General features: G+C 40.1%; 1 protein-coding gene across 2 annotated transcripts in view; it reads right to left on the reverse strand.

Annotated features, from left to right (window-relative positions):
* tmem178bb (transmembrane protein 178Bb) overlaps positions 1-26,573 on the reverse strand; it is a 140,209-nt gene that overhangs the window by 65,626 nt on the left and 48,010 nt on the right. For both annotated transcript variants that reach the window (XM_030440313.1, XM_030440312.1), the window contains one exon: positions 241-354. In XM_030440313.1, the coding sequence (XP_030296173.1) occupies positions 241-354 (114 nt within the window). The remainder of the gene's footprint in view (positions 1-240; positions 355-26,573) is intronic.

Below are 26,573 nucleotides of genomic sequence, written 5' to 3' on the forward strand. Positions count from 1 at the left end.
TGCTACATAAATAGCTGGCACTGTAAGCTCAAGGGAGGAAAGGCAATTAAATATAAGTTAGAAGAGAACATTGAATAACTCTCCTGCTTGTGTGCTGTATTTCTATTCATCTTCCTCTTTTCATTAAAAATATATCTGTTACTTTTCAGAGAGTGAAATGAAATTCACTCAGCATAAAGTATTTCTATATAGAAATACAATGGCAGTGAAATAAAGAGAAAAAGAGTTAAGCAGACTTACGGAGGGAGTGCCACTCGTCCTGCCTTATCGTCTTGGTGATGTTGTAAGAGAGGTTTTTGGGTATTATTGCCGAGGAGTAGTGATACTTGATGTAGGAGCACCTTGCAATGGAACCTGCAGAAAAAAAAAACAGAAAAAAGGATTTCTTAAACAAAAACCACACGGACTCGTAGGTCATTGCATTAGATCCATGCTGATGACAGGCTGAGTCAGGACTGAATGGAACATAAAGATAACATTGTTCCACAGTGTCATGATTGAGCTGGAGAGTTAGTTATAAATTAAATACCCAGACAGTGGCAAATCTCTCTTCTATCCTAAAACAATAGCAATCTGCTGTTGTAAAAGACCCTATTGTGTTGATGCTGAAGACCGCTTTCCACATGCATTTCAATTATCTATAACTCTGATACAATGGCTGTCGGAAAAATTATGTGCTCTTCAAATGCGATGAACTAATCAGCTAAGGGAAACATTCAGTGTATAATTATAAATGTCTTTGATAGTCCCCTGGCCTGGTGATGTGTGTGTGATTTCAACATGAAATGTTTCCCTGGCAATGTAGACCTTAGTTAAACTGGCAGTCAGAAGGATGTCTCCATTAACGGAAACATGATGAGGCCCTGAAATACTAAACCACAATGGTGAAGAATATGTTTTAAAAAAAATTCGAGGGTCACAAAGTTTCTTGGTTGTTTGGTCAAACACTTATAACCCCTTCTTAACACTTTCCTGACAAACTTGTGATCCTGTGAAAATGACTGTTCTCTCAGTAGCATGCAACATGCACTTAGAATTTCAAAACAAAGGCACCAAAATCACTTAGGAAAACATCATGATTTAGCTTAAATGAAGTCTTTTCTTAAAACAGTCACTTATTTAAGGTACTTGTCACAAATAGGACAAGAATTAGCTAGTGAATGTTAAGTGGTTGTCTAGAATTAATGGGTTGGTAATATATGTTTCTTGCTGTTGTTTTGTAAAACAAACAGCCAGCAGCGGAGCTGATACAGCGGATGTTGTGTTGTTTCCCAGTTAACACATTGACCTCTTCGGCTGTCGCATGTCTGTGGGCTAGACCAGCGGCAGCCCACCTAGCAGGCACCCAGCCTGTTTGCTCCACATAGCCCAGAGATGCTTTGGCAGCGAAGAGGTGCTGTGGGGGATGAGTGATCCCGGGGGGAGCAGCAGCAGACTGGGAAGGAGGCCAAAGAGGTTGGTATGTTCACCTACAGCTCATAAACCATATCAGAACCACAAGAAAAATAGACATAACCAGAGCTACACTGTTAGTTAACATAGTGCCTAAGTGTAGAGGACACAACCAACCAAGCAAACAATCAGAGGCAGAGTTTGGCAGGTCTCGAATGAAAATCAATGGGATCCATTTTAACCTGTACTTTACACACCTAGGTGCGGCAAAGCATCACACTGTCCTCCCGTGGATTGGCAGATCTATTACACACTGTGCCATGGAACTGTGGTGCTCATGTAATTAAACTATATAAAACAACATGTTGTATTGGTATGGTTAGATGTACAAAGCGTCTCAAAATGATACTGGTGACCACAGTTTTCCTAGTTCTTATCAAATCAAGCAAGCTATAGGTTTCCCCTTCCAATGACCACATAGTTTTAGTTGTCTAAACTTCATCAAACTTAGCGGTAGATCAGAAAATGCTCATACAAAATGGGCTCTAGTAACCCATTTCAGAAGATGGGATAAGATGATGTCATTACAAGAGCTCCAGTCAAACCTCAGGTGTGTGATATTTCTGTTTGTTTCTTGTATTAATTTGAGAAAAATTAAAACGTCGTCATCAAGCCACACAGATGTTTCATCTATTGTGGAGCAGAATCTTCATTGGAAGTCATGTGTTTCATGCATGTCATGACTCACTCAACCTGTTTCCACTGCACTTTTTCCCATTTTGCTTTTATCCATTTACAAACATTACCAGATTTAACAAGCATTTACCTTCTGTGCAATATTTTGTGATGTTTTAACTTGCACTTTTCATGTCTTCTGTTTCCTGTTACTATACTGTCAACCATCTGATCTAGTTCTCTTTAAGATAACTTGGGTCTGGTATGTTTCTCTGTCTGGGAAAGTGCCAGCCCTGTGCCAGGATGTGACACAGTGTAAGAATGGTGGACATAATGCTGAACATTTGTAGCAAGACTACATAATTGCTCTAAATATCTCTGGCAAGATTGGCCAGAGATGGCTTACTGAAATTTGCATTATTGGAGTCCATGGAAGTTTTAAACTGCAAAACCAGAAACAATCAGGATAACACACCCCGACTCTTCTCTGTCCTGACACACACACACACACACACACACACACACACACACACACACACACACACACACACACACAGAGGCATAAACAAACAACCCAGAAGACCACAACTGCTGACAATGGTAATTATCCATTCATGACTTTCTCTTTATCTGTTTATCTTTAAAAGAGAAGGATATATTGGTTAATATTTACAGTTATTGCTGTTATCTGCCCTTGGGGTTTTTTGACAACAAATTGGGAAAAAAATATATTAACCAATGGGACATTTAAACAATTTCTTTATAATTCGCCATACATTATGATCTATAATTCTGGATAATTTCATTTACTTCAGATATATGATGAGAGCCTTATGTAAAAATACTTTTTAACAGGCCCTATCTGACAAGTATGTTGGTCAATAGATGGGGTAAGTATTTTGATAGTTTACTCAAAACTAGTAATACCAGTAGGTAAAATAAATTACAAAAATTTTCAAAAGTACAAATATATTTGGAGCAAAAATACTGAAAGGATCAAAAGTAAAAGTATTTACTGGCAAAGGACCCTTTTGATGTATTACATGTTTATATAAATTACATAATTATATTATTATTAACAATGCAACAACACATCAGGAGCATTTCAGTGTTCAGGAAGATGGAGCTAATTTTAACTACTTACTACTGACAGAGGTTGTTATATCTATAACAATGCATTAAAAGCTAATTATGTATTGTGTAATGTCTTAATTCATTCATTTAAGTAGCTATGGCTGTCGCATAAATGTGGTGGAGTAAAAAAGTAATATATTTCCCTCTGGAATGCAGTGGTACAAAATAAAAATACTTAGGTAAAGTATGATAGTGTCCAACTATGTTGGCATGTGTGGATTCCTGGATAGGCCTACTGTCTCCTCTTCACCTTTAGATTGTGACACAAACAATGGAAGGACCTTTGCTTTAGGAGTAAAATCCAATAAATGTTGAAAGCTTATACCCTGGTCCTTAGTGCTGGCATCATAGTATAACATTGATTAATAACTGATGTTCATATGTAATCCATGTACTCATCCAAGGCTTTCCTTAAGGCTTCCACCAGACTTCTCCTGGTAGCTCAGACCCTGTGTTGTGTTTGAATCTTAACATTAACTCTTTGCAATCCGGCTGGCTTTAAGACACAGACTTTTGCTGATGTTACAGCATGAACAGAAAGGTGGCTAGCAGTGATTTGACCTGTGCAGTAGGGTCGTGGAGCTGGTATGGATCTTTCTGATGTTTGAAGAAGCCTTGGAGGTTTGCTGGCATGAGAGATTGCAAATAGACCAATAAAACTGATGACCTTGACAAGAGGTTCATCAGACTAGTCTAGCAATGGGCTTCCATTACACAACCAGCACTCATCTGAACACATCTTACCACTGTGCAGGAAGCTCCCACTCTATAATGCTCACACAATACATGAAAAAAACCACTAGAAAAGACAATCTACAGTAAAAATGTACATGCATTAACAATGTTGGGCTTTTAAAGGCTGGTATAGTAAAATACTTACAATCAAGAACAGGCTGTATGTAACTGCTGCTCATTTATATGAACATTTACCATTTAGATTATCTACAGTATATGGCTTTGTCAACTGTTATGCCCAAACCCTCTTCCTAATAAACTGGTCGAACTATGTGTTGTTAGAGAAGTACTGACAAACATGCTAAAAACATTGGGCCTCATTCATGAACCGTTCTTACGAACAAATTTGTTCTTAAGTCCCACTTACGAAGATTTTACGAAGATTGTGGCATTCATGAATTTTTTCTTATCTAGGATTTTTTCTTAGGCAAGAAAAAATCCTACGAACACTCAGGAGTACTCTTGCGCACATTTCAGTGCCGAAATGTTGGCATGGTTGTGTTTTCTTCTCTTGTGTAGTTCAATAAAATGCAGTATTACACTAATAATTCTGTCATATTTATTCATTTATTTATGCATTTCATATTTTTGGTAATTTACAAAGAATTTAAATTCTAAGATAAATTAAATGTGCCAATGATTTAAGATAAATCAAGTAAATTGGAAACATGCCATCAATTAGTAACCCCCCCACCATATTTATACGTGGCATTTCTCCATCCAAGGACCGCAAAACAATGGCATATATATTGCTCCTGCGGCCTTCATCAATGTAGGAACACAGCTGCGAACAATTCTGAGGCTTACGAACACGTTGGTGAATCTGACGTAGGGTTTTCTTAAGGAACCTCTTAAGAACAACTTAAGAAAGAATCTAAGAAGATTCTTAAGAAGATATTGGTGAATGAGGCCCATTGCACATATCATGCCATGCTGTGACTTTTGGACTGTTACTGACATTTCAGGTTTAGGCACCAAAACTACTTTGTGTTTTGGAATAGCTTTATTTTTTTATTGCAACTAAAAATAAAACCTGTTATGTAAGTTCTGTCACTTCACTTAGATAACTTAGTTGCCTTAATTATGTTACATCATTCCAAAACAAATCAATCTTGACACTCGATTCCATCCTGTTTTTTTCCCAGTGTATGATCCATCCAACAACCTAACCAAAACCTGTTGTTGTCCATGGACTTCTCTCACTCTTTAGATGAACTGCATTAGAGGGGCACTTCAAGTGATGCCAAAGGGGAAACTTTTGTATTTTGTATTAAATTTGCTGACTTCGTCCAACAGGACTGACCATTTTTAGTCCCTCTAGGGACTTTGGAAGCTTCAATTTTTATGACATCCAATAATATGAAAGTGTAACCAATCAATGAATGGTTTTGCTGTCCTTTTCCATTAGGTGGCCAAAACTGTACAGTTTCAGGAAGAATGAAACAGATTGATCATCAAAAGTTTTTACTCTGATGCATGCACACCAAATGTCACAGAAACCTGTAAATCATGTGTTTCGTGTGCAATGATATATTGTAGTTTGAGGCTTCTGGATGATAACTACAGGATCACAATCAATGATTGCACCATAGTCTGGGTGAATACTAAACTTCATATGGCTGTCTTTCATTTGTGATATTTGGATGATCGTTGAACAACTAAAGTAATTCCGGTGAAAGAGTCTGTGCACCATTTGAAATTAATGTGCCTGTATTTAAAATGGCTGACTGCAGACAACTCGACTTCGCAATAAATTAAATGAAAAAGGAAAATTGTCCCTCTGATCTTACTGGTAGCAAGCTATCATCTCACATCCTATTCACTATCCAACTGTCTACATCAGGATGTGGCTGACAGTACACAAGGTATATCATTTGTTCATTCTTGATATTCTTGATATACTCTTCATATTTACATCCAACTGTATACAGGGTATTGACTTCTATAAGCTGAGCACATTTAAAACATAACTCTTATCGACAGTTCATTCTTTTTGCTAGAGCAGCCAAAAAGTTTCCTCTGTATATGAACTTTATAGGATGGCAATGACTTTTCCATCCATTAGTCAAAACCTTAGGTGTTGCTGGGAAAAATAAGTTATGACTTTTTAAAAAGTAGATTTTGGTTGCAAAACGCGTCAAATGTAATTTATCTGTGTTCTCTTTTTTTCATTATCAAGGAACATGGTATGCAGAATAATGTTCTTCAGGCTTTCCATATTCAGGCAGTTATGGCAACCATCCGATGCACATTTAATTAATTAGGCAAATTTTTGATAATGGACACCTTGTAGGTAATTATCCCTCAGATAAATGATAGCAATATGGCCTTTAGGTCTTTTTGCTAAGAAGCAGACAATAAATGTATGTTCAGCAATTTTCAATGTTATTTGCCATATTCATTTTAACACAGGTTCTGCCAAAAGGGGAAACTTTGCCCTGAGGGTGGTGCATTACAAAAGTCTAACATATAATGGGTCAACATATTTTTTGCCAATAGTTTAAAAGCATTCTTGTTGTGGATTCCCATGATAGGTTGCGGCACTAAATTTTGAACATACAAGTGACTTAAAGAGCAACTAAACCCCCAAACCACTTTTTTCTGCTGAAAACCAATGTATTCGGGTATGAAGTAGTGTTGCTGAGTGATTCTGGTCCAACTCTTGACATTTTAGTCGAAGTATTTCAATTTGGCGTATTTTGTAGTAAAAATGTAAGTGTGACTGCCCTCTATGGGTTGAAACCCGGTTATTACAATCGAATTTTCCTATTGGCTGAGATGGAGGCAGATGACGTTTTGGAGGCAGCTTTCGTCACGGTCCACCACGGTTAGCTCCGCCCCCTCCTATAAAAACTAGCACCTGCCGATCTGGAATCTGTGGCGAGTAGGTTGGACTGAGAGAATTGCGAATAGAGAGGCATAGTGAGAGACTCTGGAGGCGACAAGACCTCCACCTCAAAGAACCTCTCTGTGGTGAAAGTGTCCGCGCTACTGTCAGAGTCATTCATGATCAGATAGCTAGCTAGCATAAATGTCGATGTTTGTGTTTTTGATTTTTTTTTCTGCGCGTGTGAGTGTGGTGACGGTTAGGGGGGAGGGGGGAGGGGGGAATCGGAAAGTACTCCTGGAGCCCCGCCCATCATCAAGGCATTTTTTGAATTTCCAGCTTAGAGCACGTCATCCAAAACTGAGGGGTTTAGTTGCTCTTTAAATTAACACTCTCCTTTATCACTGAGTTTTTTAGTATTATGATAATGTAATATTGTGTAATGTTTATGAATTCTGTGATGTGATAAAGTTATTTATAGAGATCAAAATCATCACCCAACTGCATATTTTAAAGATAGAAGTATGTATTATGTTATAATTGCATTCATGACATCAAGAGCTTCATACAATACAGTTAACACACAAGCGCAACATTAAACTGCAGGAACAACAACTACAATACTGCACAGTATTAATACGTTTTTCTGAGTCAGAAACATGTCAGGCACTGCACTGTGATGGTAAGTCACCTTCACATATCGCTGCTGTACTGTAGAGATGGATGCGTAAGCATAACGCCTGACAGTGGGCTGGAGACTCCTTTATCAAAAGGGCATTCTCCCTTCCGTCTGGGATTTTTATAGCAAAGGTATCCACTGCAGCCAGGGTTTTGAAATTAGTGAAGTCCAGAATTGTTATCTGTCTATACCTGAAAAAAAAACACAGTCTAGTTTCTCCTCATCTCTGTTCTTTATTAAGTCTCTCCTGCACAGTGAGCTGTCAGAGCTGTCAGATCAATGTGCAGAGAAAGAGGTGAGTAGAGTAGTCAAAGAATGCACTCGGGTATAAGTATTGTTACTTTGCAAATCAATCAATCAATCAATCAATCAATCCATCAATCGAAAAGGCTTACTCAAGTAGAAGTAAAGGTTGTGTTCAAAATGACTATGACTAAATGACTTGAGTTGTGAGTAACTTCAGATCTTAAAAACAGAAACAACATCAAGCACATTACTGTCTTTTTATTTGATGTGGATCTGACTCATCTGATTATCTCAACCACCATGGTCTTCTTCGGGTAAAGATAAGAAGGTGAACAGACATTTGTTTTTTGATGAAATAACAAATGGTCAACTTCTGAGTAGATAAAATGCCACGTAAACACCAGGACAATATTCACAGTTTCTTAAGTGTGAACAAAATTATTAACATTATTGTTTAACTCTTTTCAGTTGAGATGATGCCAAAAAGTAAATATAAAGTGTCTTTAAGATTAAATCTCATGTCTCATGTCCCAGTGCTTATCATAAACAACCACAGATTAGGATTGACACACACATCCAGATCTTTCTAATAACATGAAGACAGTAAGATTAGAGATGTGGCCAAATCATTTTTTTATTTTTCTGAAAATGTCTCAGAAAATCTCATCTGACCTCATGACTTCACCTTAACCTGAGGACCCTCTGTGGCTGTAACATTACATCAGCAGTTTGTCTTTTTTTTGTGTGTGCATAATTTGGTCTCTGCTTCTCTATTCATCAGTCTACAGCAATGACTGTGACTAATTAAATGCACAAGGTATCTGGAATATGTTGCTACATTAGAGCGGAAAGCAGGAGTAATAGTAGTTTTGAAGCATGCATGTAGTGTATGTATCAAACTTAGACGTTTTAACACAACAGACACACTTCCTGCTCTCCATCAGGTCTGAGGAATTCACAGCTGCAGCCTACTGCACTGTGCACTGCTAATTCCTTCTGTCATTACACTGCTTTGAGCAGTCATGTGGAGGCATGGCTTCTGCTTCTGCAGAGCCGGTGATGATGAACTTAAAGTGGCTTGACAAATTTTTATTAAAACAGCGGCTGAAGTCACCACACAGCCAGTCGAGTGGAACTAACCACTACAGTCAGCTCTCTCAGAGGGAGAGGACTGAGCTAATGCTGGGCGTATACATGCATGTGCATTATGGTAAGAATAAATCTGTCACCAACTTGATAAGTTATTTCAGTATTGATATATTTTTAGAAGTGCAGAGCATTTGTTGGTAATGGTTGCGATCTATGGCCCAGGCTGTCTATCCTAACAGTGAACTCATCTGGGTAGAGTTCACTGTATCACACTACATTTATATATTCAGCACAAGCGTTTCAGAGTATTCAAATTCTGTAAGTGCATCCCTTTGTGGGTATTTTTCATTTTAACTGACAGGGTCTGCCTGTCTTGTATTCAAATTGTGTAACCATGTCTTAGGGATTCACAAATGCTGGGAACAAACAATGAAGTTCACGGAAGAAAAAAACAGCTCTCATTTGAACCTTGCTGACAAAAGAGATGCATATTCATATTTAATTATTTTTTTTATTTGTGAAAAAAATATACTGCATTATATTTTACTGAGAAATCTCCCTATTTTCTGAACCCCTCATGTCATGTGTTACATGTTCAACTTGATAAACTCAGTCAAATGTTCTGTACTGTAATTTACCATAATTTACCATCAGTAACACAATGTAGAAATTAACACAGATGATCATTCATGTTGTTCATGTTTTAACCATAATGGCTGCTTTGAAAGAGTGCCACACTCATGTCATACCAGGTTTACCCTAAATACCAGTTTCTAACTTGTAAATAATGTTCCCAACAACATCCGAGTTGTAGCAATGACACATTTTTCTGATAACTCAGATATATTGATCTTGGTGCTTAATAATGCAACTAGAATGGCACTTAGAAGAGAACATACCTCTGCTAAGACTAGTAGATAAATGTGAGCTGTGCAATGCATACTGTTTTTTAACCTTCACATAGCCAACAACCATATAGACCCCTTTCATGGCACACATTTTGATTTGTCCAACCAGGAAAAGCACAGGTGTGACCAATAAAATTAGCAAAGGCTCCATTCTAATGTGTCACAGTAAGCCATGTCAATGATTAAGCATGCACAATACTAGTACTCTTGAACTAGCTCACCTAAAAAGGATGCAGCCTTCATTAATGTTATAAATTCCACATCTGCTTTTCCTGCCTCGACAGTGTATCTGCCATGAAAAGGCAATATTGAGAAGTCCAGAACCGCAAATCCTACATTACATGGCCCCCTATTGGGGAAGGCTAATGAGTCAAGTTTTATTAATTATTATATTAAAGGTATACTCATTTGTGAATCACCTTGACACACTAACAACAACAACAGCCACTCCTGGGTAGACATCTGGCAGTTGATTTGCACTGCGATGAAATGTGAAATCAGCAAGCTTGTTTATTTCTGTTACATTTAAAGATATGTAGTCTAAAATGTTTGTCCGACTATTTCTGATGATTTATGCAAAATTATACAACATTATTATTATTATTGAATACATTGTATATTTGATACTTTTGATACTTTTTACATATCAGTTTGGCTGTTCAAACTCTGGCCAGATGGAGAGAGTATAAACATGTTTCATGGGAGTAGGTGATCTTATCTCATTGAGTGTCTGACCACAGCTGTTGTGTGCGACAGTAACCACATATGACATCTGCTGATCTTAAATTAAGACACAAATGGCACAACATACCTGACTACAACTAACTGGATACGTGTTGCAAAGCAACACTTTTTTTACTGAGAAAATGATGAAGATCATTTTAGTTTTACAGCAGTAACTAACATAACGTAGGCTGGAGAATGAGAACAAAAGCAAATCCTGTGAACCCATTGAATCTGCCTTTACAGCGTGTTTCCTAAATGTATTCTTGCCTCAGGTAATCCAGTCTTCCAATTTAAATATTTATAAAGGGATAAGGCACCACACAATGCTCTTTTAAAAAAATCCTTAAACGTTTAAAATACAGCGATCAGCAGCCGAGTCTCGACCATATCCAAATATTTACCTGTGGCGGAGCAATTACGTATTCACTCCAAAACAAAGTCATTTGCTCTGGGTCACCGAAGATGTGAACTAACATGAGTCAACAGCTTTTTGCAGCAATGAACAGCCGTTCTTACAGCAGCAGCTGCGTGACTCAGTCCTGCGCCTGGCAAGCTCACAGGAACATGTTGAGCATGCAGGAAACAGCACAAGAAAACCGTGAAGGAAAAATCTGGTTTTTACACAACCGTAAATGCACAAGAGTTTTTTTTTGTCACAATCTGTGCATTATTCCCTAACACATTTCCAAAAATGGCAAAAAATGTTTCATCTGACAACTCTAAAGAAAGTGAGAAAAACATTGCCAGATCCATCCCATTATCCAGATCTGCAGCAACAAATGAATGGGGTCTATCCTGGGCCAAGACCCATCCTCCATCCAAGTTTACATAGAAATCAGTTCTGTAGTTTTTGTGTAATCTTACTGACAAATCAACCACCCAACCAACCAACAAACGGAATGAAAACATAACCCAACTGCTTTGCAGCCTTAGCTTAACTGATGTTCTGCACTAGTGTCTTTTTTCATAGGCTCACAAAACTTACATACAAAACTCACATACTTCTATAAACACATTGGAGTCCACCAATTCCTTCTCATTTTCATCATTTGCTCAACCAGAATGAACAAACACTTTTCTCATTACTCAAGATCATTTAAATTATGGAGTAGTAGGTAGTCTGTCCTCACCCTGGTTGGGATAGAGGGGAAGGTTTGGGTGAGGTGTAGCTACATGGCCCCCAAGCAAAGTTTTCAGAGGCTACCGAGAGATGTCTCGGTAGCTAACTATCTAGCTAGCTAACGTTACCTTGTAGTGCTGATTTCAGCATGAAAGTCCCACATTTTGAAGTATGTTAATGTTGCCATTTGATACCATATAAAGCTGGACTCCATCAGTGACATTCTAGCACTTGGTACTGCTCCTCTAATGTCAGGGCAGACTGGCAGGGTAAGAGCATAGGTTGCTAATGTCCACCTATAAAGAACCACTAATGGCCAGGTAAAGTAGCAGTGTGTTTGGATCCACAGATGAATTAATTAATTTTCACCATCAGTTTATGAGACCACATGCCCTGGTTCTGTGTGGTTCAGAGAAATCTTGGGGCAGGGTTACAAACAGGAAACAGGTTTGTGCCTACAAAAGCTTTTGCTTAATCAATATATCAACTGAAAATTCCATACAAAGCATTCACACCCACAGGCGTGTCAAGTACCAATGAATGAAGAGCCCGCCACACTGTAAGAACGTAGTTGTGCAGGAAGTGGGAGTAGAGAATGGGAATGAGGAGAGATCTGATGCTGGGACTGTGTGATACATTTAATACCCTGCGACATCAATCACCATCTGCTTCCCTCAGCCCGAAGCTGCACTGCAGCGTTTGATTTCCTGACCAGCAAGCGCTACATTAACGTCTCCACTGCTTGTCTCTGCAGATGATGACACCAGAGGAAGCCTAATCCCAAACCTCAGGCATTTGCACCGTGAGACTCATTACATTACACAACATTACACCCCTTCACTGAGAAGCACTCCTTGCAGAGCTGAGACTGGGGCATATTGCTCCTGCTCTCCCAAATGGATTTGTAACTCTGTCATTTTAGCCAAATTGCCCTTCAGCCTTCTGCAAACATCTCTGTGCCAGACACCATTTCCTCTATGTTAGTGATGAAAGTGATTGCACTGAAGTAGGGCTGTATGTGTGTGTTTGTATGCACACGTGTCAATCTGAGTGTAATGTATACTGTCTGAATTTACAGTATTTAGTAGAGTATTTTTGGTTTCAGAATGATTGACGGTCTTGTCAACAAGCAGTGGTGCTTGACCTTTGGTTAAAGGTTAATATGATATAATTGTAACTGTGTCTTTTGCTCTCTGCTGTCTTGAGGATGAAGATGAAAGATTGTGATGTGGACATATAGTGTCCTCCAGTGAATTTGACTCAAGGATCATCAAGAAAGGGGGAAGTATTAAAATGAGGTATCTTAAATGGCTGCAAAAAGAATATCTGTTCCATCTCTATGCATTCAGTACAGATCCAACCTCCATCAAGATGTTTAAATACAGTTTCCACCAACTCATATTTGTCTTTTATTAAAATTTGTTGCAGGGCTGACCCAGTCAAGTTTTTGGTCTGACCACAATCAGATTTCTTTACTGAAATGTTAATTGAATTAAAGGGAAGACTAAGGAAAGGGGAAGGTCGGAGGCCCGGCCGAGGCCCACGCCAAGTCCAGCCCCAGCTCCTCGGTCGGAGGACCGGCCGAGGCCCACGCCAAGTCCAGACCCTGCACCTCGGTCGGAGGACCGGCTGATGCCTGTCCCTGCTCCTCGGTCGGAGGCCCAGCTGAGTCCCACGCCAAGTCCAGCGCCTGCTCCTCGGTCGGAGGCCCGGCCAAGTCCCACGCCAAGTCCAGCGCCTGCTCCTCGGTCGGAGGCCCGGCCGAGGTCGTCTTCTGCCAGCGACCGTTCATCAGCTCCCAGGCCACCAGCTCCCTGCAAACCTCTGTTGGTGGTCCGGCCAAGACCCAGGAGGGTTTCCCAGCCTCAAGAGGGCTTCAGCCCACGCCTTCGCCGCCGGCCTCCAGTGGGTCCCAGCCCACGCCTTCCCCGCTGGCCTCCAGTGGGTCCCAGCCCACGCCTTCGCCACCGGCCTCAAGTGGGTCCCAGCCCACGCCTTCGTCGCCGGCCTCCAGAACGCCTACGTCTTCGTCGCCGGCCTCCAGAACGCCTACGTCTTCGTCTTCGTCGCCGGCCTCCAGAACGCCTTCATCTTCGTCGCCGGCCTCCAGAACGCCTACGTCTTCGTCTTAGTCGCTGGCCTCCAGAACGCCTATGTCTTCGTGCCCGGCCTCTAGTGGGTCTCAGTCCACGTCCCCGGCCTCTAGTGGGTCCCAGTCCACGTCCCCGGCCTCTAGTGGGTCCCAGTCCACGTCCCTGGCCTCCAGTGGGTTCCAGTCCTCACCTCCACCCTCCTGTTTGTTTGGACCTTGGCCCTCCTCCTGACCCCCCTCCACCCTCCCAGCCTCACTTGGACTCATGTTTTGAGGGACATCTTGGAGCTGTCCCTTGACAGGGGGGTACTGTCATGACTGTAGATCTGTTGTTCTGTTGTCTTGTGGGTTCTTATATTTGATTTCCATGTCTTTTATCTTGTGTCTTTTGTTTTTCCATGCCCTCATGTGTCCTTTAAGTTCTCCTGTGTATTTTCCTATGTTCCCTCTGGCTCCCTCTGTCTATTGCTTTGTTCCCTTCATGTTCTCATGTGCTCCTCCCCTTCGTTATCTCACCTGTCGGTCCACCTCACCTGTTCCTCGTCTTGTCATCAGTGTCTGACCAGACAAGGAGTGAAGGGAACACAGAGACTAAATACACATTGTTCTTGTCAGCTTCTGTCTTCGTCCATGCTCCCATTCATGTGCCTGCTCCTGTCTGTTCCTTGTTCCCCCACGGCATGTGTTTTTGGATTTGAGTCTTGCATTTTGCCTTTTGATTTGAACTTTGCTTTTTGATTTGAACTTTGTGCTATTTGGTTTGTACTTTGTCTTCCTGTTTTTGGTTGCTACTTTGCCTTGCTTTCATTTGCTACTTTGCCTCTTGCCTCCGTTTTGTCTGCTTCTGTTTTTCATGTTCAGCTTTACAATAAAGCTCGCTTTTTGTTTCCCCTAGCCTTGCCTCTCGTGTATAACTGCATTTGGGTCCACCTTCCCCTTTCCTTAGTCTTCCCTTTAACCCCCTGCGTGACAGTTACAAAGTATAAAGAGCACCAAAGTCCATGTACACAGGATCTTCACCCAGGAAACAGCTGTTGTGTGAGTCTCAGGGTTAGGACTGGCTGTTAGTCAACAGATTAAACATGATGGGGGTTTAACATTGATGTGTCTCAGTATAGATGGTGCTGTTGCAAATCAGTTTGTGATTTAAAGCTTTTAAACTGGTTATTATGGTTAGGTTAGAGTAGTAAGTAGTGCGTAGTAAAATTTGTTTCAATACAAATGTATTTCCTCCCTGTAATGGAGAAATATGTGTAGCCAGAGGCTTGCCATAGATGACAGACCTGCAAACCAATCCCTCCTCTCACTGAGAGGCATGCTGCATGAGCTTCATCCTTTCACAACACAGGAGACTGTCTAATCATGTTCAAATATGCAGAAACACAATGATATGAGTAAGCTAGCTCTACAATGGCATTGCCATCGCCTAAGGAGAGATCATACCTCCACCAAGGCCCAACAATCGTCGTTAATTCAATCAGGCCTATATCCCTAGCATATATACACAGGGTGTCCCAAAAAAATGTACGCACACTTTAAATAATTGTAAAGTTGGTGTTTATTAAAATTCATTTAATTTTCAAAACATAATAGAATTTACAAACATCATTTTATTGTTTTGTCACTGCATGTTCTCAAACTGACGTCTGTTCCTGTCCAGACACTGCTGACAATGCGAAGCAATGGAATCGCACACATCACGAAACACTTCCTTTGGTATTTGCGTGCATTCATGTTCAATGGCTGCTCTCGATTCAGCAATTGTTGCAGGTCTCATATAGACTTTGTCTTTTAGGTATCCTCATAAAAAAGAAAGAAAGAAAAAACAAACAATCGAGTTATCAGCTGCTAAAGTGTGTATAAATTTTGTTTGGACACCTCTATCTATCTATCTATCTATCTATCTATCTATCTATCTATCTATCTATCTATCTATCTATCTATCTATCTATCCATATATATATATATATATATATTAGGGCCGGGACTTTGACGCGTTAATTACGATTAATTAATTACACAAAAAATAACGCGTTAAAAAAATTAACGCATTTTAATCGCACTAATTTTTGCACCGCGGAATGTTTCTCACTGGATGAGTTTCAGGGGTACCGATTATACTGGAGCACCAACAAACGTTCATGCATAGCGTTCATGCAGTGTTGGGCAGTAACGTCGCTAAGTAGCGGCGTTACTAGTTTAACTACATTTCTCAGTAGCGTGGTGGTAGCGTCGCTTCTTTCTGAATGAAATAGCTTTTCAGTAGCTTAGCTCTTTTATTGACCAAGTAGCGCGGTAGCGTCTACACAAGCTACATTTTTATGAACACCTCTGAAGTTCAGCGCAGCGGAGCTTTCTGTTGCAGTCTGAAATGAAAGGATAAGTCGGTGATGCCACCGCCACACATGGCCGTGTATGTGGAGCCGACAGAAGCACTTCAGTATGACGGTGACACCACGGACTAATCCTTGCATACAACGTCTCTGCTGCACGGGAATACAGACAGGTTAGCATGGTGAGTTACGTTACTTGATGGAAAGATGGCAGAGGGTGAGGAGGACGGAGACGAGTTGATCCCGAGGGATGCAAAAGACAAACTTGGATAATAAACAAATACAGTAACAGAGAAACATTACTCTGAATTGTTACTTTTGTAATTTTTAACCAGCACAGGATACAGCAAAAATGCAATTTCTACAAAACCAAAGTATGGTGATTAGTCAAAATGATTAGCTTAAAATGTATGTAGATATAGCTACTACTACAGAGTGGGCTTAATAAAAATACCACTTTTGAAACTGCCAGTTATATGAACCACTGGTTGATGGATAGAGTACTTTATTAATCTCAAAGGGAAATTAAAGTGTTACAGCCACTTGACATAAATCAAAATACAAAAACAATGAGGTAGGTAAAAGAAACAAATACAATTAAAGGCTGAATTATATACAATAACTAAATAGACTAACTCAAATATCAAATATAAATTATAAAGCTGAAACTAGAAGACTAGAGAACCTTAACGAAAACTACACCTATAATATACTATTTGCTGTTTAATTATGTTAATATGCTACAGTGTAGGACACTGTCCATTAGTGTAAGTCAGGTGGATATTGCTGTGGTAGCGAGGTGAATGTCTGTCCATGGATGTTAGAATTAAGTGTGCATTGATAGTTGAATAATAAAATATACAAAATAGTGAAAGCACAAATTATTGTTTAATAAACAATTGAACGTAACATTTTTGCCTGCTTATCTATCTGATTGATAGTTTTATTGATCACTGAGATAGCTTTGACTTGGAATGAAGTTGTTCCAATATAAAAAAAAATAGCTTTGATGTAGTTAAGCTACTTTTGCCATTTTGCTGTAGCTTAGCTTGCTACATTTCTCTGGGGAGTAGCTTTGGTGTAGTGAAGCTTAATTTAATGTAGAGTAACTTGTAGCTTAGCTCACTACTTTTTTCGAGTAGCTTGCCCAACACTGCGTTCATGACTTCAGACAACAACAATGAACGAAGAAGCAGATGAGACCGCTCTGGTTGGCCCCGTGGATGGGAAATTTTGTTTTAAAAAGCGGACGGATGGCAGCGTAGATAAGAGCACGGTTGTGTGCAAATTATGCAAGAAGGAGTTTGCGTATCACCGCAGCATATCAAGCCTCAGATATCACCTAAATGCTAAGCAACTATTTATTATGTTGTTGTTGCAACTGGCACTTTATGTTGAACTGTTTATTGTTTTGGCCAAGGTTATTTACAGAGAGTTGGACTGAAATTGATTTGTTTAGATCAACTGTTGGTAAAGTCTGTTATGGCCTCTGAAGATAGATGTTTTCTAATAGTCAGGGTTTCCAATGTTCTGAATGTACTTGAAAGTATTGTGTTTTACTTAAAAAACAAAGTGTTATAGTTTACAGAAGGTCTACCTACCTATAGGCTACCTGCATCTCTGAAATGTATTCCTAAATAAGCTATTACTACACTTTATGGCAAAAATTGCACTGGTCTGTTGGTCTTGAAAAAAAAAACCCAAACAATGTTTTGTTGCTTAAGCTTATGTATTCAGTCATTATTCAATGGTATACTAAAATCCATGTGAAAAAAATTGCTTCTCACTGTTCTCAGGTCAAATATTTATATGCGATTAAAATGCGATTAATTTCGATTAATTAATTACAAAGCCTCTGATTAATTCGATTAATTTTTTTAATCGAGTCCCGGCCCTAATATATGTACATATATATATATATATATATATATATATATATATATATATATATATATATATATATATATATATATATATATATATATATATATATATATATATATATATATATATATATGTATACGTAAAATGACGCGCTAAGGGAGGACATCCTCCCTTACCAATCAGCAACCAGAATACAAGATTGACAGCAGTTTGGTCCAATAACAGTTTCCAAATTTCATTCTCACATTTATACAACCGTAAACAAAAAATACTTCTATGTGTTTTACAGCTTTCACTGCCAGCCATGCTCGGACAAGAAATATGGAGTTTTCAGCAATATTGGAATCGGTTTCAAAGGAAATATAAGCACATTTCTGAAAGAAAAAAAACTGTTCGGAGAAATCAGAGAGTAGCAGTCAGAAACATAATTCATAGTTTTCGTTTCTTTCGTTCGTCCTGCTGGAGGACATAAAGTTAGCGGCACGACCGGGACAGCAACACAGATACAGTGCACACAATACAGAGCAGCAACAAAGTCACTGTCGTGACTTTTATACATTGAGTGCTAAGGTAGCACAGGGGGTAGTGCAGTTGCCTGCCACACAGGTGACAGGGGTTTGAATCCTGACAGGGATACACATTTGTATTTTTTTTCATTGTTTTATTGCTTAATTTGCATTGAATATAAGAATTTAGGGTTAAGTAGTTGACTTGTATAAAATAACATGACACCGTGGACTGGTTTTCCTCCTGTCCTCCCCAATTTTTTCAGTCACCAGCCGCCACTGATATATATATATATATATATATACATATATATATATATATATATATATATATATATATATATACATATATATATACAATATATATATATATAATATATATATATATATATATATATATATATATATATATATACATATATATATATATGGAGAAAGAAAGAAAATTAGGGTGAGTGGATGAGGGGGGTCTAGAACATGCATGGGTGGGACTCCTGGGCCTCTGTAGCCTCTCACAGGGCCATTGGGCCAGGTATCCTTTAGGCAGACAAGCAACTGGGCCAATCATCACCTCTCTGCTGTATCTGCAGCTGAGCACTGTGGGCCGAGCCTATCCTCTTGCCAATGATTTCCTACTTCTAACTGAGTCAGTTAATCTTGTTCAGTCTATTTTTAGCCCGACATGTCAAAAACCACACCCTGTTATACAATCATATAACAATACATCACAATATCTGTCTAACTAAAGAATGTTTAGCATAGTGCCTCTTTTACAGACGCACTGACTGCAACTTGTCAATGTCCACAAGTGTAAGGCTTCACAATTAATCACAAAATAATCAAAAACACAATATGACTAAGTGCAATATCCAAATCACAAGACCAGCAATTATTTTATAAAGGTCATAAAACAGTGTTGTAATTACATTTTGTAGTGCTGAACAGATGCCCTGGCCAACAAAGCTTGTTCTCCACATGTAATAATATGTGTTTGTTTGGCAGAGAGCAGGAGAAATGCCACATCAACTTGATCTGACTAGTTTTTCATTGAAAATGGTGATGTAAAATTAGTCATCCATAATAATCATGAATTATATCTCAATCACAATCTCTGTTCAAATAATCACAATATCACTTTTTGAGTAAATTGTGCAGCCCTATACATGTTTCATCACATAAACTGCAAAAAGTCCAAACTGTTAAGAAACAGTTTTTCAATCTCTAAATTTTTTATTTAATTTACAAATTGAAAGTATGACAAACTTGTTTTTGTATATATCTGGACACATTTTACTGCTTATCACCATGTTTTAAATAAACCTGGCACATTTCAGAGTTTACCAGCTTGCTTAAAGGCCCCCACACACTGCCCAGACGTCCAACTGCCTTATCCAACCACTCTCCGACCACTCCGTTGCCTCTTGTCTGACCCGTTCGGCAGAAAAGTTGCATTGAACACACCGCTTCGACGTACTGCCAGCTCCACAGTAGTGTGTACGTTCTGCGCTTGCGCGAGATGCAATAAGCCGGTGGTGCTTGTGTTGTGAGTTGTAAACAAGAGGCTTATGCACGCAACTCTCTTTACTTTCGATCAAAACGAAACTTAACTATTTCCGATAAAAACAGCTGCATACTAAACATGCAGCAAGGCATTACCAAACGAACACAAATTAATTCGTCCTGAACGGACATAACAACTAGTCTGGTGCCAGTACTGCAAAACATGAAAACGGGGAATGACGGAACGGAGCGCACACAGTATTCTGCCCCTCCCATACACCGTGCTGATTCGCTAGCACACCGCCAATCAGAACGGCCATTCAGCTGGCACACAACCAATCAGAGAATCCAATGGCTCACACGTCCGACGGCCCTCCTCCTCAGACTTTGCATGCTCAGTCGGATCGGACAACGTCCACGCGGCTCCGAAAGCTTCTGACGCAGCTGAACACACCAAACATATTTGTTCCCGACCTCGTCCGAGTCTCTCCAAACGCTTCAGACGTCCAACGGTTGGGCCAGTGTGTTCCTGCCTTAAGACAAACCTGACAACATTTCAGTTCTTTGAAGTAACTTTTATTATGTAAACCTGAGCACATTTCAATTCACCCTCAAATATGCATGTTGTTCTGTGGTGGTTAGCACTGGTATAAGTTCTGTGCATCCCCATTGTTTGTAGCACATAGAGTGCATTTCCCACTTGTTATCAATAAAATGGACAGTGATTGTCTCGTAGGACTCTGTGGTCCATGAAGTCCATCCATCTCAGGAGAGCATAATTCTCTGTACAGACTGGAGTGCATCCTCCACCTTTCCTCTTGTCTCATCTTAAAGAGCTGGAAGACCTTTTTGGCATTTGGCAAAAACCTTAATTTTCAGCCTGGCTGTAAGGCTGGAGGTCCTTGCATCAAAACCCACTGATGGACTTCATAATACTGGCAGCCCTCGTGGATGAGAAAAGAAACTTTACTTTAAACATTGCCTTCACCGCTGCAGGTTGACTTACAACTAGGGCTGTCAAATGATACATTTTTTTGATCGCAATTAATCGCATTTTGTCCATAGTTAACTCGCGATTAATCACAAATTAATAGCAATTTTTTTGGCACATTTCTTTCTGTTCTAAATGTACCTTAATGTTTTTTTTTTCATGTTCTTAATACTTTTAACAACATAAGAAAGGGTAAATATGCTTGCTTTATGAAAATGTTAATTCAACACTTCAAATCATGCAGGAAAATGAAAGGCTCAAAAAATATCCACTAACCCTAAATGTACCCTAAAAATATGGTGATGTCTACTTTTGGCGAGGGGTTGGGGCGGTGGGCTCTCTGCATCTGCCATGTGTTTGGCTTGCAAATGATATTTGAGACTCAACGTACTTCAATGGTAACTCATTTCATGTCAACAGTACATGCAGATAAATTTTGTCCTATCGACCGAACCATCTGGCAGTGTTTTGAAAGTAAATTTGCCGTTCATAAGTCCTTTCTCCATTTCCTTTCACTTTTGCTTTTCAGTTCACCGTGTTTTTCACGAACGCCGACCCTGCTTCTTCTTCTTCTGATTCCCTTTCTTATTATTCTGCCACCCTCTGAATCAAGACTACAGGTGCCACTGACGGCTGTAAATCAAACAATGCGTGTTTCTTTTTTTTTAATACCGATTGTTAATCGCGGGTTAAAAAAATTAACGGCGTTAAGAGGATGTTGCGTTAACAAGTTATTAACGCGTTAAGTTTGACAGCCCTAATTACAACGTTAGCATCAGCCACTTTCTCACCAAGGAGATCGGGGTGGTGGCATTGTAAGTGGCTTTGGGTGTTGGTGTTGTTCGTGGTTCTTGCCCATCACATAGTCTTTATTGATTTTGTCTTTATTGACAGTAATATGATTTCTTCATATTACTGTCTGGTATTATCCCACTGTACAGTTCCACTTCTTCAGCCAATTAACTTCCATTCAGGTTTCCCTCATCATGTGAGAAGCGCAGCCACAAGGAGCCATGAATTAGTAACGTGAGAGCCTTATTTCTTAAATAAATTAAAATATCAATATTTGGCTCCGGCATATCAATACAAGTATCGCATGAGGATTAGAAAAAGTCATTCATGCCTTAATATAAGCAAAACTTGACACACACTTGATACACTGCTTACAACTGGTACTGAATAGTGCAGTCAGACTCCTGTATAGACAGAAAAAAAGGCAACACATTACCCTGTACTAGCATCTTTACACTGGCTCCCCATTCGGTATCAAAGCCACTGCAAGTGTCTTGGTGTTTAAAGCCATTCATGGCCTCGCCCAAAGCTACATTACAGAACTTCTATTCCTATTCAGCTCAACTAGGCCCCTCAGATCCTCACATCAAGGGCTATTGACTATTCCACGATACCATCGACAATCTTTTGGAGACAGGGCCTTCTCCGTAGCCACACCAAGACTTGGGAATTGCCTCCCTTTACATATAAGAACAGCAGAATGTCTTGACTCCTTCAAAAAATGGCTGATTACTTCCCCTGCAGCTGATCTGTGATATGATCTGCATCCTATCTTACCTAATCAAATGCCTGTGTGTGTGTGTGTGTGTGTGTGTATGTACATTTGTGTGTGAGTGCACATTATATACAGTATTTTTTCATGCATTTCAAACACTAAAGTCTTGTGATAATCTTTTATTTGCTCTATTAATGTTTTGTGTTTCTTGTAAAGTTTTCTTTATGCATGTTGTGAAGCATTTTAGTTTTAAAGCACTGTATACATACATTTGACCTTGACCTTTATCCAGATCTGTGGCAAATGTTAATGGGGTCTATTCTGGGCCATCCTCCATCCAACTTTCATTGAAACGTGACTGCAGGTATTCTTTCTGCTTAAAATATTTGAAAACTGAATGGACTGATGGAGCAGAGAAGTTTCAACTGAAGCAGATTGGGGAGGAAACACAAGATTAACAGAATGCTGTTCAGACAGGTGAGTGTAACAACAACGTTACTGATGGGTGTTATTCTATTTTCAGATAACAAGATAGAAGACCCTTCAATTCCCAGCAACAAAGCATTTCAGAGCTGCTGACAACATCAGCACATGAACACACAGAAGCAGTGAAGTTTTAATTATCTTAAGTGAACTCATCCAATTCAGATAAACAACTATTTGCATAAAAATAATTTCAGCTTTAGTGAATACTGCATTCAGAATGGAGAACATCCCCAGAGAGAGGCAGCTGCCTTGGCCTGTTTCAGTCGGGACATGGCAGATAGGATGGACAGCTCTCTGCCAGATGGGAGGTCCTGCAACAGTTCAAGCCCTGCGTGGCCTCATTTTTGTTTGACCCACTTCATCTCTCCCTCTGTCCCTCATCCCTGCGTCTACACCCACACCCACGGGATTAGAATGGAGAGCAGGCAGAACAGAGAGGCAGCACAGCCATCCTGATGCTACATTCACCCGGCTGGGAGGATGGACAGGGGCAGATGGGGTCTGGAGGCTTTAGCAGGTTGAAGGCAGCGGGGGTCGAACCACAGCCTGACCATACTGTATCCACAAACACCAGCTGTGTGTAATTTTACCTCTATCAATAACCTCATCTACTGCTGCATCATAGCAACTGTGAGTGTTATGTATGTGTCAGTTGTGTGTGTGTGTGTGTGTGTGTGTGTGTGTGGGACTTGTCACAGGGGATTTACGTAGCTGTGAAGAGGATAATTACCACCATTAAGAGAATGTTAAATTGATGCACGTCACACACCTAACACATACAATTTTGCCCCCAACCTGTGGGGTTGTCATATACCTGAATAATGAATATGATATGGTCTGTATAACAAAATCTTTAAGGATGACTTTGCTAAAATATCAAAAACTGATATTTTTTATTTTTATTTTCTAATAGTGCAGTGGTTCCAATATGTTTGGCTTGTGAGCTCCTAAAGTCAATGTGTTTTTAATTAACGTTTTTATGATACTGACAAATTTCATTATGACAATTGTTTTCGTTTTCTTTCTGGTGGGGTCCCAAAAAAATTGGAAGCCCAGTCACGGAGTGGGGTCTGACAGCTTCATGGGGACTTAAATGCTGCACCCAATAACGTATACTATCAACTTTTAGGGTGTAAGTCTATGTCCCCTCAAGTGATTAAAACGAGGCTGTGTGTGTTTGTTGTTGTTCACACTGACCCAAGCGTGCAGACATAGAGCTGCTCTAGGGTGTCATTTCATACCGCATGAAGGCATTGCAGAGCAAAAAGAGGCGTGACAGTTTATATCATTGCATTTTCATTAAAAAAAAATGTAAATCTACAAAAGTATCCGGCGACTGTTTATAATCGTATGGATGCTGTTATAAAGTGATGTTAATGAAATCCTGACCCACCATGCATCGCGGAAAGAGAAGGTTTTTGCATCCATCACTCACTTCATGGTGAAGGATTCTGCTTTCCAGGGGGAAGTTCACTGAAGACTGACGTTTTTTTTGGGGTTGTTTTTTTATTCATAAGTTGCCCAAGACCCAACCTGCTACCACATTACTGTTGTTTGGTCCTGTAACGTTGCTTTGTGGGTTGAAGTGTGGGACATTTCTCTTTTATTTGATGAGTGAAGGATCTTTTTAGACGTCAGACTGAACACGATCAGACGGTCACACTCCTGTCCCACCCTGCCAGCTAACCCTCACACACAGACGTTGTCTCTTGTCTGTTGCAGCTCTGTTACTACCTCCACTGGTGGATCAGAGGTGGAACAAATCTGTCACCCATTTAGCCTCGGTAACTGTCACACCAACAGTAAGGTGGAATATCGATGCAAGATCCCTGCCTTGAAAAGGCAGTGTGAATGGGGCCACTGATTACCACATTAGTTTTTGTGGATCAAACTGGTAAAGTCCTAATTTTCTCATAAAAACTTGATCATTAAAGTTATCATGGAAAGTTACTTGGGTCCTCATTCTTGCCATCCATTAGCTTGAAATGACTTGAAGCTAAATGAGTCTGTCACAGCATGCTCCCATCAACGTTTAACTGGCCTCATTTTGCCTCACACTGGGCTGTCAGACCCATTCATCAGTAATAACCAATTACAGAAAAGAAAACCTGGTGTTTTCCCCTGTGAAGCTCAGTGAGATTTCATAAGACTTGGTCGGTCTAAGCACTCCTTCTATTAGTACCAATCCAAAGCCCCTGAGCACACCTTCACCACAACAAGACCGCAGGCAAAGACTGCTACAGTGCATCTATTTGCATTTGTTGATGCATTTAATACTAAAGATTGGCAAAGATACTATAAAATACTAAAGATTAAAATGGCAACCCGGATGCGAGAGGACGCTGGCATGAATATTGCCGCTTCTCGATCCGTGACAAAACAGCTTTTTTCTGTTAAAAGAAAACAGCCAAGTTGTCTTTACAAGCTCTGAGGCCGTGCTACTACCTTTAAAGCCTGCACACCTGAAGAATTGGCTCCACGGACTCACCTTTCTCTGCTGATCAGCTGTTAGCCCCGCTGATCAGCTGTTAGCTTCCCCGATCAGCTGTTAGCATAGCAACGCTAACTTCTAAGCAGACGCACTCGATGCTCTGTTGGCTGTCCATCGTTGCTCCGTTTGTCCTCCCTCCACCACAACCTCTGGGTTGTTCACCGCCTGGCTCCTTTGATGCTCTCCTCTGCTGCTGTGGTCTCCACCGGCTCCTGGCGATGTTGGATGGTCGCTGCTCCGCCGTTCCTGGTGGGGTCTTCAGGTGTTCAGCGCGGGAGCTCCTGGACTTCTGCTGTCGCTTCGCCCCGGGCCCCTGGATCTCTGGGTCTCCTGCGTCGCCCCCGCTGTGTGCATGGGACCTCCAGACGCAAGTTTGCTTCTGGACGGAGGATGCTTTTCCCTGCGGTGCTGGCGGTGGTGTTGACGGCAGTGCGGCTGTTCCCTCCATGCTGACTGACAGGTGCTCCATTTATTCTTTGTTTTGTTTGTTTTCATATATGTTTGTTACACTTTGTTAAGTGTCCTTGGGTACCCTGAAAGGTGCTATATAAATTTAATCTATTATTATTGTTATTATTATTTAAGGGAGAACAGGAAGGGGAAGAGCAGGGGGCGGTAACACCAGAAAATTCAGGCTGCTGTGATTTGGCTACCCTAAATGACCCAATAGGTTGTATGCCATTGAGACTAAACATGGGGAAAGACAATGAAGCCTAGAAAGTTACAAGAGACAGAAGACGCACATCACTTCGTCTTTGAAGAAAAAAATAGACAATAGTCGGTCTCAGTTTAAGTTCAGGTCTCAAGTTTGGCAGAACCAGGCGAGTTCAGTCATACCTTATCATAAGGTAATGGGTATGGGTTGTGCTCTGGTCTCAGTTCTAGGCCTGTGAATTTTTGAAACATATAGAACATAGAGATCTGCTTCAGAGAGGTTGATTATGATGCAAGATTGGTTTGGATAATTACATATTGAAACACTATGACACTATTTTTTGTAACACTGGCTCTCCAATGGAATTGATTGTAACTGATGTAAATCAAAAGTTAACTATAGCTGGTGTACTCCATGACAGTTTTCAGAACCACCTTTTCAGTTTAGTTTATGAAAGTATATACATCTTTCTATAAAAGCATGGAATCTCTGTCTGTCTGTGTGTGTATGTGTCTGTTAGTCAAATATCTCTGCGGATCAGGATCACACTGACCTGAGACTTGCAACATGGCTGCTGCGTGGTTCAGTGGTGTGCAT

This window comes from Sparus aurata, chromosome 14 (assembly GCF_900880675.1).
Source record: "Sparus aurata chromosome 14, fSpaAur1.1, whole genome shotgun sequence".
Taxonomy (NCBI): domain Eukaryota; kingdom Metazoa; phylum Chordata; class Actinopteri; order Spariformes; family Sparidae; genus Sparus; species Sparus aurata.